The sequence below is a fragment of the Seriola lalandi genome, unplaced genomic scaffold (genome assembly GCF_002814215.2).
Source record: "Seriola lalandi dorsalis isolate HSWRI2012SDOR001 ecotype SW California unplaced genomic scaffold, Sedor1 jcf7180002055007, whole genome shotgun sequence".
NCBI classification, from domain to species: Eukaryota; Metazoa; Chordata; class Actinopteri; order Carangiformes; family Carangidae; genus Seriola; species Seriola lalandi.
In genome coordinates, this window is record NW_019525550.1 from 36,757 (window position 1) to 49,251 (window position 12,495).

Sequence of the window (12,495 nt, forward strand, 5' to 3'; positions counted from 1 at the left end):
AGATACATATATATTTACATATGTAGATCCATATATACATACATATTTTTACATAAGGACCTGAGAACAAAAAACACTAATAATCTGACAAACACATTCAGCAAACAGAAACAACAACAGTCATTAATTAGTCATTAGTGAGTTTATCTGCTGAAGTAATGATGGAGACGTGTGACAGAATATCTCATGATCACATCAGTTCCGCTCCACAATCAGACTGCTTTTATTAAGATTTATAAATGGGTTATAATCAGGTGATAAATTCACTTTATAAATCATAAATACACAATTATATGTAATGCAAATTAAATCATTAATCTTATTAATGAGTTACCACCATTAATAACTTGTAAAAGAGAGTGATTAGAAGGACAGCTGCTGAGAGCAGGTCAAGACCTCAGAGGATGAATCTGGTCATGTGATATGATCATGTGATCTGCCATAATTTGATCTGCCAGATGAAACTTTCTGACCATTAAGGTGCTGATGGTGGTTAATTGATAATTAATTAGTAACCAAACAAACGTTATGAAGCAGCAGCTACAGACACTGATGATGGCGAAAACAAAGAGACATGAGGCTGAACAGATCAGAGACATGTGGGCTCACTATTTGGCAGGAAACAGGTCACTGTTGGCCTTTTTATCTAATGTGTTAACAGCTAACAGCTTCTCTGTACAATGGTTCAGCAGACTGTTCTCCAGAGAAACGATCAGCTGATCAGAGCCCGTTATCATCACATCAATATCTGGAGCTCATTAAGCTCAGACATCTGGATCAGTTTGTTCCAGCTGTTTTGCTCAGCTCATGTCCAGGCTGTCAGTGCTAATTAGCTTCATTAATGTTAATGTAGATTAATTTAGTAGCTGATCACAGATCGGAACTGAAACTTTATTTTATTCTGACAAACGAAAAGTTTGTGATGAAGAGCTGCTGAGGTCTGACGGACAGAGAGGACAGCAGAGGAGACATTAAAACTGAACAGATGTTTGGCGTCTGATCTTCTTCTTTGTGTGTTGTTGTTGCAGGCCGACTGCAGGGTCGCAGGTCAGAGGTCACAGAGGTCAGAGGAGCATTTGAGGCTCCGCACTTCATCAGCCGCCTGACTGACCTGAAGGTGATGGACGGCAGCAGAGTCACCATGACAGTGGAGCTGACAGGTACCAGCACAGTGTGTGTGTGTGTGTGTGTGTGTGTGTGTGTGTGTGTGTGTGTGTGTGTGTGTGTGTGTGTCCTGGTTTTGATTAATGAGTTGACTATCAGTTACTATAGGAGTGAACTATAGCTGTATGTTATTGACCCAGCAGAGAGTGTGTGTGTGTGCGTGTGTGTGCGTGTGTGTGTGTGTGTGTGTGTGTGTGTGTGTGTGTTACATAATGATTTTCCACAGAGGGTTTTCTCCATATAAGCTGTGAGGATCAGGTTCCTCTGGTCTCTGCTGTCACTCATCAGGGGTTTGTCCTGGTACCTTCGGACGTTGTACCTGCTGCAGTGATTATTGATTACTGATCACTGATTACGTCATGACTTCATGACTCTACCATCAAATGTCAGAGTGTCTTCAGTCACATGGTCCATAATGTCTCACACTAACCCCAAAGTGAAGTGTAAACCTGCTCAGAGACAACTCATGTGTTTATGTGATGATGATGATGATGATGATGATGATGTCGTCGTTGTGGTCCTCAGGTCACCCCCCTCCAGAGGTGGTGTGGCTCCATGACGGTCAGGAGGTGACGGAGTCAGAGGACTTCCACCTCCTCAGGGAGGAGAACCGCTGCACTCTGCTGATCCAGGAGGTTTTCCCCGAGGACACGGGGACCTACAGCGTCGAAGCCTGGAACCAGCACGGCCGGGACCAGACCCAGGCCCGGCTCACTGTGGAGGGTAACAGGACTCTTCAGGTCTGTCTTTACACCCCTGCTTTAATAGTCCTGGTCTTATTCATGTGGTTTCCTTGCAGAGCCTCAGGACGGCATCCAGCCGTGGTTCATCACCAAACCCAAACCGGTGAGTGGCATTGTGGGTCAACATGTCCTCCTGTCCTGTGCCATCGCTGGAGACCCCTTCCCCCAGTACACCTGGACCAGAGCAGACCTGAGCCGACCTCTGACCTCCGGAGGAGACTATGAGCTGCTGCAGAAAGAGGACGTCATCTCCCTGCTGATCAGGTCTGCCGTCCACACACAGACCAGAATCAGGTCTCAGCTGGTTCTGAACCTGCAGGTCCTGGACCAGCAGAGACCCTGAACCTGATCGACTGAGTAAACTCTTCTTCTTCTTCCTCAGGAGAGTAAAGAAGCATCATGCTGGAGACTACTTGATCAGCCTGAGGTGAGACACACCCACGCGATCATCATATCATATATAATATATATATATTTATTATCAGCTGTAGTCAACATACAAAATCTGCAGATTTCTGTTGATGGCTTCATGCTGAGATAATCCTCCATGTTTTTCTGGTTTGGAGCTGAAGTGAGGATTAAACTCAGAAGCAGCACCACCCCTCCCCCATCCATAAATCCATCCATAATCTATCCATCCAACTCTTCCCATAATGCATCCCTCCATCATATTCATCACAGTGTTTCTACTCGTTCAGTTCAGTCAGATTTTTACTCTGAAGTATAAAGGTTTAGATATCTGCTGGAAATCTCAGGTGAAGTTTTCAGTCCAGCTCCACAGAGAGATGCTCCATCCAGCTGGATCTGTCCCACGCCCCAACACTCACTCCATGTGTACCACCTTTCCAAGGTAAAGGTTCAGTGACCTCTGAGTACGACCTGAAGAATGACTGTATGCCAGAAACACTGACGGATGTCTTCTTCTGCTTCACTGTGACATTACATTACATTACATTATAGAGAATTGGAGTGATCCAGGGTAATACCAACACCAAAGGGTCATGCACTGTCACTTTTTCTTCCTCCAGATTAAACACAGTCAGAGGTAAAGTAGCAGGTCTCAGCTCAGTTCTCTCTGCCATCATTTATAAATAGGAACCAAACCCAGACTTTCACAACCATGCGCTCACATCTTTAGACCAAGAACATGTTTATTCCAGGTAAACATTCATCTGGTCTGCCTAGTAACTAATGACTTCAGATGACTTGTTATAGTGTCTATCACAACACTATGAAGGGAGTAAAGTAACACAGCAAACAGACTGGTGCTATAAATAAAGTGGTGCACTGAGGTGCAGTTCACCGTGATGAGGTGTAGTGCAAGGGCAGTGTATAGTAATGTTGTGTTTGGGTGGATGTTGGAGATGTGACATCACCAGGCAACTCAAGATCTGATGATCGTTTGCAGGTAATAAAGAGGACTGAGCTCCATGTTGCAGCTCCACAGACCAGCAGCTGTTCCAGGACACTAAAGTATAAGGTGGTGTGATGTTAGTGTGATGGTGCGCTGCAGGTGTAGAGCCAGGACACTAGGAAGTGTACTCACAACAGGATGCAGAATCTGTTTCACTCTTACAAATGTGTAAGGTAGGAGACAAGGGTGCAATGAAGGGCACAGAGAAGGGAAGGACACTAGGACACCAGGAGTGATGCTGTGTCTGTCTGTCAGGAACTCTGTAGGGGAGTGTGTCGCTGTGGCCAGTCTGTCTGTGACTGATGGAGAGACGGACAGGACAAGAGGACGAGGAGGACGAGCTGCAGAGGAGACCAGGTGAGACCTGATCCACCTTCATGGTTTAACATTTTACTGCAGGATTAGATTTACTGTCCGTGTTCAGACCCTGTCTTCACTGATGAGACAGGACAGGAACCAGATCAGATACTGGTCCTCTATGAGCTGAACGACAGCTCTGACCCACCCAGACGGGGACTTTACACACCTGAAGCTCTCTGTAGCTTCTGGGACCAGGACCTCAGCAGCAGAACATGTCACAGATCCTGGATCAGACTGAGAGTCCAGGACTCACTGAGCCCTCAGGATCCTCAGACCGTCCTGGACCATGTCTGCGCTACAGCAGGATTGAGAGAGGGAAGACCACCATGATGTTGACCCAGGTTTCACACTGAGGTCCACATGAAGACCTGGACCCGGGGTCTCCCAGCAGAACCTCACCTCCCTCCACTTGCTGGTCTTCTCCCCACAGTGCACCTGGTGCCGTCACCTCCCCAGGTGTACGGTGACCAGGACCTGGACTCATCAGACCAGGAGACCTCTTTCTTTTGCTCCAAGGTCCAGTTCTGATGACAGTGGACAGGGTTACCATGGAGACCGGTCAGACACAGCAGGGTGTGGTGGACTGAAGCATCTCAGATGCCCTGATCTGGTCCTCAAAACACCTGAAGTTTTCTACTGAACTCTGACACTAAAGGTTTAATTTCTCCTTAGCTGAGGGAGTTACTTGAGGGTGTCAGTCTCTTAAAATTTCCCTCAATTATAGAAAAAAGTTAAGACATTTTCAGCAGTCAAAGAGATTTTACAGCAGTAAAATTCTACTGTTTCCATGGAGACTTGATTTGCTGCCAATAGCTCTTGTGATACCTGTTGTTTCATCCTCCTGTTGTTTTGGCGGGAACATCACCAGGTGAACTTTGGTGTCGAAGGTGTTTTGTGCAACAGTTTCAAGGACTGAACTAAGATCAGGAGAAAAGCTTTAATACTTACATGAACATTGAAGGAAACTTTAAGGTCCTTCTCTTGTGGACTGAGTGATCTCAGATCTGTGCTGCTGTTTACAGACCATCAGTGACAGAGTTTCACTCTTCATCCTCAAGTTTATCTCTCTCCCTTCACTCCCAGCTCTCCATCCCTCTGTTCTCTCCCACTCAGCGTTCTGTCCATCCCTTCATATCCAGAAACTCCCTCAAGCTTCTCTAATCCATATCAACGAACCAATCAGAGCCAGTATTTCCTCTCTCTCTTCTCACTCACTCTCTCTGTCTCTCACTCTTTCTGTCTCTCTCTGTCTCTCTGTCTCTCTCACTCTTTCTGTCTCTCTCTGTCTCTCTGTCTCTCTCACTCTTTCTGTCTCTCTCTCTGTCTCTCTCTGTCTCTCACTCTTTCTGTCTCTCTCTGTCTCTCTGTCTCTCTCACTCTTTCTGTCTCTCTCTCTGTCTCTCTCTGTCTCTCTCACTCTTTCTGTCTCTCTCTCTGTCTCTCTTTGTCTCTCTCACTCTTTCTGTCTCTCACTATGTCTCTCACTCTGTCGCTCACTCGCTGTGTTTTTTCTTAAAGTGAGAAGAAAAAAGAAATTCTGATTCCTAGTCAAATAAAGAAACTGAGAATTAAGTGAACTCAGGAAGGAGGAGTGTGTTTACATCTGTGTGTGTGTGTGTGTGTGTGTGTGTGTGTGTGTGTGTGAGAGTTCTGGGTGTATGCCCTTATAAGGGCAGTAGAGTCACTTGTGATGTAACATAGACATTTTGAGTCGAGGTCCACCCCCCACCCTCCCCCCTCTCCCCAGATGTAAGGGGGCGGAGCTTGTCCTCTTGTTCCAGGGGGGCTTTAACCCTGCTCTGTTTATTTTCCCTCCCTCTCTTTCCCTCCATCTGTCTCTGTGCTCTTTCGCCCAGCCCTGCAGCAGCAGGAGGAAGAGGAGGAGGAGGAGGAGCAGCTGGTGAAAGCGCGGCGCTGAGAGGAGGTGCCAGAGGAGGAGGAGGCGTGGAGCAGAGAGGCAGCAGCAGCAGCCGTGGTGTCAGTCGGCAGTGGCAGGAGGCCAACAAGGAGCAGAAGGAGAACCAGCCTCTCCTGCACCTGCACCAGGAGGAGAAGAGGAAGAAGGAGGGCGACCAGGACTCAGCCGCCGCCACTACTGCCGCCGCCGCCGCTCCCCGAGGCCTCCTCAAACACTGTGTAGAGACCAGGGAGCGTGGAGAAGAGGAGCTGCGACAGAGGGAGGCGCAGCAGCTGGACTTCCGCTCACTTCTGGGACGCCGAGCTTTTCACGCCAAAAACAACCAGGGAGAGGAGTCGAGGGAGGCCGGCCTCGCCACCGCAGAGAACCGCCACCATCACCAGATGGATTTTAAGGCCAACCTCAAGGGTGTCAAACCCAAGTCAGAGGAGGAGCGCAAGGTGAACTCGCCGCAGCAGGTGGACTTCCGTGCAGTGCTGGGGAAGAAGGGTGGCGCCGCTGGCAACAGCAACAAACCGGCCGAGACGCCTGGAAAGAACGCTGCCGATTTCCGCTCCGTCCTCGCCAACAAGAAGAAGCCGGACACTCCCGAGAAGAACGGGGAGAGCGGGAAGATGGCAGTGAACAACTGTGTGGACGGAGGGATTAATGAGAAGAAGAGCGGAGGAGGAGGGAAGGCGCCAGAGTTCACGGAGAAGCTGAGCGATGTGACAGTGCTGGACGGCCAGCGGCTCCGGCTGCAGTGCCGCCTCGCCGCCGCCACCTCTGGACCCGCAGACGTCACTGTCACCTGGACGCTGGACGGGAAGGTCATCAAGCCGTCCAAGTTCATCATCCTCGCCAATGAAGGTCAGAGGTCACACACACTCACACACACACACACACACACACGTGGTTCTAAACTTCAGACAGTGACAGTGTAGAGTTGTGAGTTTGAAGTTTAGTTGACGGAGCTGAAGCAACTGTTGACGGAGCTCAGACTCTATAAATAGAAACAGATCTGAAACAATAGAAAGGCAGGATGTGTGTGACTGTTACTGGTATTTCATATGGGAACAGATCACTTTACAGAGGACACACACATACACACACACTCACACACACACACACACACAGAGTTAACGTCACTTGTGAGGACCAGCATTGTGAGGACCTGATTCATTCACTTCTCAGTTCTTTGCTTCTTGTTTCAGTTAAAAATAATTTTCACTATCATTAACTTTTCTCCATTAATTGATTAATCATTGACTTAAAATATGTAAGAAAATATTAAAATATTAAAAACATCCAAATGGAACAACCAAACCTGTAATAACTGGTTTATAACAGACTATAAGGTGGTTATAATCACATAGTGACATGTTTATTAATGTATATTTGTTCTGTTTCCTGTGAAGACGATTTTTATGTTTGTTTTACACATTAATAAACACTGAGCTTCTGCTTTAGTCACTGAGGGAGAATAATGTTTTAGTTTCGAGCGTTATGAGTCTGTTCCATTGATTCGTTTGAAATAATATGAGACACAGTTCATGTTGAATTATCATATTATCATAAAGTCGTTTCTTTAAATGACCAACAGTCGACGTCAGTGGGGAAAACGTGTTTCTCTTCTGAACAAACACGACACTGTGACAGTTTGAAGTCTCAGTCAGATAAATAGAGTATATGTTGTTGTCTTCACTGTTTAATTCACTGTGAAAGAGTGCTGCGATGATCTGAACCATCAACCTTTATTACATTAGATTTTAACATTGAAGGAGAAAATCTTTTGTAAATTTAAAGACTCAGACTTCACTCGTGAACGTCTCTGTCTTTATATAAAGGCCCTGTATTTACCCTGTATCATCTGTAATTAAAGATGTAATAATATAAATATGTCTTTATAGAATAAATACTAAACATTAATAAACATTTATATTCTGTTATAAACCAGTTATAACATGTTTTAAACTGTTGATCCGAGATAAAGATCAAAACATTAAGATGTCAAATCTCATTTAAAAATATAAAGAAGAGGGAGGGGTTAACTACAACTCCCAGGGTGCATTTCACTAACAGTCAGCAAATCACAGTGCTTCACACCAACAGTGAACTGAAGCTGAAGAGCCGAGTTTACATCAGTTCACACCTTTGACTTCTGACCTCTTCTCCATGGCAACAGCAGATGAGTCTCATGGGTATTGTAGTATTTAGAAACAGATGACGCTCATCCACTCAGTCGACAAAACAATTAACACATTAATGTAGCTTCATTCATTAAAGGAGCAGAGTCTCATGTACAAAGACCAGTTCACATCCTGAGACCAGTTCGCATCCCGAGACCAGTTCACATCCCGAGACCAGTTCACATCCAGAGACCAGTTCGCATCCCGAGACCAGTTCATCCAGAGACCAGTTCATCCAGAGACCAGTTCACATCCTGAGACCAGTTCATCCAGAGACCAGTTCACATCCTGAGACCAGTTCATCCAGAGACCAGTTAATCCCGAGACCAGTTCACATCCAGAGACCAGTTCATCCAGAGACCAGTTCATCCAGAGACCAGTTCACATCCCGAGACCAGTTACATCCTGAGACCAGTTTATCCAGAGACCAGTTCATCCAGAGACCAGTTCACATCCTGAGACCAGTTCATCCAGAGACCAGTTCACATCCTGAGACCAGTTCATCCAGAGACCAGTTCACATCCCGAGACCAAGTTTAGTTTAAATGTAAAAAAAACAATGGTGGACTGTTTGTGGTTTAAACCAGACCAGGATCTTTTTTCTGCCCTGAACCAGGATCTGTGAGAGTCTGACCAGAACCAGAACCAGTTTAATGATGGCGTCACTACAGGAGAAGGTTGAACTGAAACATCAGATGTTCTTTTTTCTGCCCTGAACCAGGATCTGTGAGAGTCTGACCAGAACCAGAACCAGTTTAATGATGGCGTCACTACAGGAGAAGGTTGAACTGAAACATCAGATGTTCAGGATCAACGACTTATCAAAGACATAAAGTAACAACATGTCCTCATGATGTTGAATAAAATGATGTCAGACTTTTACAGTTTATTTGTCTAGAAACACAATGAAAGTCAGGACTGATCCAGGAGAGTTTAAATGTTTAAAGAAACTGAGGTTTCCAGGACGACTGTCAGTCTGTGTGTGTTGTACAGTTATATAAGGTCAGAGTCAGTCTGAAGCTCCAGGTCTCACTGAGAGTAAAGAAGCTTGTGTCAGGAGGACTGATATAAAACTGTCAGTCTCATGTTACATCATAAAACACAGGAGCAGAGAACAGCTCAAGGAAATGTACTCTTCTCTAAACCACGTCTCCACTGCATGAGCTGGTCCTGGTGCTGATTTAGACCATCCTGGTCCTGGTCTTACTTGGTCTCAGATTTTTACTTCAATCGGCCAGAATGTCCTCACAGAGATAGAAACACACACACAGTGGTTTCCTCATGGCTCCCTGTGAACAGTGAAGACCTGCTGCTATATCTGAACATACATGTGTGTTTATGAACAACTGAGGGCCTGAGGATTCCCTGTGTGTGTGTGTGTGTGTGTGTGTGTGTGTGTGTGTGTGTGTGTGTGTGTGTGTGTGTGTGTGTGTGTATGTGTCAGACAGCAGTAATCCTCCCTTCTGTTATTTCAGGCTGCAGGACAGCCCCTGATCCAGCTCTGTGTGTGGACTCTAAAGGTCAGAGGTCACTGAGACGCCCTCAGACAGCTGTAGTCTCACAGGACACAGACCGCGATGATGATGTTGTTTCATGTCTACAGTTGATCAATGAAAAATCATTAATCAATGGTGGAACGTAACTCTTACAGTAGTTCTGACACTGGTCTTAGAAACACCTCTGATCCTGGATCAGGTCTCAGTGATGACCGAGTCTGTGCTCTGATCTCATATGTTATTAATAAACGTTTTCACATCAGAATAAAACTGCAGTTTTCTCACAAATCAATTCTTCTTCTTCTCTGCTCTAAAACAGTAGCTGTCAGTGGCTGAACAGTGCAACTTCCTGTATAGGCTACTGTTTTAGAGCAGAGAAGATGAAGTGGCTTCTGGTTAATACTGTAATGTTAGCTGTTAGCGCAACAGTAAATTCATTTCAGGAGGGGGGGAACAGCAAGCTTGGCATAAAGACTGGAAACAGCTGATCACTGAACGTGTGGTCGATAGTTTAATTGGAGCACTAGTATGTAGTATCAGTTTATGGTGAACGGGGTGTTTCCTGTTGAAGAGCAGCCATCCGTCCTCTTAGTGTCTGTACTGAGGATGGTCAGGTGACAGTCTGACAGCTCAGGTGTAGGTGTGGCTGCTGAAGGCAAGAGTCTACTCCATTTCATCATGATGTCACAGATTGCGAGGAGTTATTTCATCAGTCCTCCTCTGTCCGTCTCCACTTCCTTCTCATTTCCTCTCCCTAGCTGTCCACCTGTTCCCATTCACCTGTCTGCTCTGCCCATCCACACCCCTGCATCTCACTCTGACACAGAGAAAATTTAACATGTGGCACCTTCTGTAGAAAATGTCCACTGGACTGGACTAGATTAGACAAGACTGGACTGGATTGGGTTGGGCTGGACTAGACAAGACCGGACTGGACGAGATTCTGGACTGGACTGGATTGGATTGGATTGGATTGGATTGGATTGGATTGGACTGGACAAGACTCTGGACTGGACTGTGTCAACCAACAGATTCAGGTCTGATCAGTTCAGGGGAGCTAATGCTAACATCTGAAATATCCAACAAAACCTGATCAGATTAACAGGTTAGCCACGTGGTCTCATCCATATGGCTGCAACTCAGACAGAAGACATCAACACACACACACACACACACACACACACAAACATGGTCTGTATCTGCAGCTCAACAACTTTCATCCACTTGTCTCTCACCTGGTTTGAGACGTTTGCTGATGTGGAAACAAACAGCTGTTCTCTCTCTGTGTTGTTGGTTTCCTTCAGTGTTTGTGCAGATGAACAGTGTTTCCTCAGGAGCCTCGTCATGTTCATTAACCAGCAGCTTCCAGCTTCATTGCAGAACGACACAGGATAAAAAGATCTTCTTTGAACAGGATGTAGCATCGCTACACAGCTGCTGTACAAATAGTTATTATTCACTTTGTTTCAGATAAATCAACGTTTATTAGTTTTATTCACCTCTGTGACTTACCTGGGAGAGCGCGTACCACATGGACTTAGTCCTTACTGCAGTGGCCATGGGTTCACATCTGACCCACGACCATTTGCTGCATGTCATCCCCTCCCTCTCTCTCCCTGACTTTCCTGTCTACTTCTCACTGTACTTTCAAATAAAGGTAAAATGCCCAAAAATAACAAAAAAAAAAAAGAATTCATCCAGATGTTTTCATGCTGTGTTAAAAGCCTGTGTACTGACAGTGTGTTGTGTGTTGTGTTGCAGGCGGCCTGTGCTCTCTGACCATAGACAAAGCTCTACCAGAGGATGAAGGCCAGTATAAATGCAGAGCCGAGACCTCAGGAGGAAAAGTTGAATGTTCCTGTATGGTTCTAGTAGATGGTAAGAATCACTGCTCGCTGCAGCTGCTGAAACACTGGGAGGAAAAGGGCAGTGTTCCTTATTGTGTCATTAGTGGAGTAGTTAGTCTTAGTTATTTTCTTGTTCATGATGGGATAAACTGGCAAAACTTACTTTAAATGTTTTGTTTTCATTTTCACTGCTATGGATGGACATCACATATTTATAGTGAGATATCATTTTAACGGATTGATAATTCAGTTCTTAATGAAAACATCATGTTTCTTTAAATCTCCTTATAAGAATTCACAAACCTCTTGAACTTCCTGCTGTGTCTAGAAAAGTAAAACAAGCTTCAATTTGTCATTTTTATTTTTTAATGGTTTGATCTGATATGTTCTTCTGCCATAATGAAAGAAACACACAGAACTCCCTTCATAAACCTGACACTTGTTCTTGCCACAGTGTTGTTAATGTTTGCAGCTCAGAAACATTTGCACAAGTGACTCAGATACTGGTCATGATGGGAGAAACCTACAAATCTCCCTTTAAAATCTAGCACTTTAATGTTTATCTTTATTCACATTAAATATTAAATTAGAAATTGCATCTCAATGTGAGCTTAACCATTAGCACTTCCTCTTTAATTCAGCTATTCATCAAAACATCAGGTTTTCATTTTTCAGAAACATCTTCCTCACAGTTTTGTCCTGTTACCTGATTCTTTCAGTCTCTGTCTCCAGCCACATCAGATTAGAACCTAAAACACCTTGAAACTGATATATATCGGGGTCCAGGTCTGATATTATTATATATATATTATATTCTGTACCTGTGAACCTGTAAACTACTGCTACTGTTGAAACCTGATGAAAAGTTCTGATGTTTCCACGGCAGAAAGCAGCAGCTCAGATCAGCCCAGGATTCCTCAGCGTCTCTGTGGTTGAAGTTTCCTGTAATTAGAATAAATCAACACAAACAGAGTCAGTGTTTATCAAACATCTGAGTCATTCCTGGAAACAAGCGTGTTCATGTGAAAGTACAGCTGGGGCTGATGGGAGATTATTTCATATTGTTCTTTTTCTGATCTCATACACTGAGATTTAACCTCAGACGCATGTTAACCAGCAGTCATGTTAACCAGCAGATATTTTAACCAGCAGTCATGTTAACCAGCAGTCATGTTAACCAGCAGATATTTTAACCAGCAGTCATGTTAACCAGCAGTCATGTTAACCAGCAGATATTTTAACCAGCAGTCATGTTAACCAGCAGTCATGTTAACCAGCAGATATTTTAACCAGCAGTCATGTTAACCAGCAGTCATGTTAACCAGCAGATATTTTAACCAGCAGTCATGTTAACCAGCAGTCATGTTAACCAGCAGATATTTTAAC

The 12,495-nt window shown here is 44.8% G+C and overlaps 1 protein-coding gene across 7 annotated transcripts in view; it reads left to right on the plus strand.

Moving 5' to 3' along the window:
* The window catches only part of mylka (myosin, light chain kinase a), a 55,430-nt gene that overhangs the window by 19,076 nt on the left and 23,859 nt on the right, over window positions 1-12,495 (plus strand). For 6 of the 7 annotated variants that reach the window (XM_087171489.1, XM_023397276.2, XM_087171491.1 and 3 more), the window contains 7 exons: window positions 1,029-1,160; window positions 1,690-1,887; window positions 1,964-2,171; window positions 2,290-2,334; window positions 3,577-3,678; window positions 5,538-6,448; window positions 11,024-11,140. In XM_087171489.1, the coding sequence (XP_087027615.1) occupies window positions 1,029-1,160; window positions 1,690-1,887; window positions 1,964-2,171; window positions 2,290-2,334; window positions 3,577-3,678; window positions 5,538-6,448; window positions 11,024-11,140 (1,713 nt within the window). The remainder of the gene's footprint in view (window positions 1-1,028; window positions 1,161-1,689; window positions 1,888-1,963; window positions 2,172-2,289; window positions 2,335-3,576; window positions 3,679-5,537; window positions 6,449-11,023; window positions 11,141-12,495) is intronic. The other variant, XM_087171494.1, reaches the window with a different exon arrangement.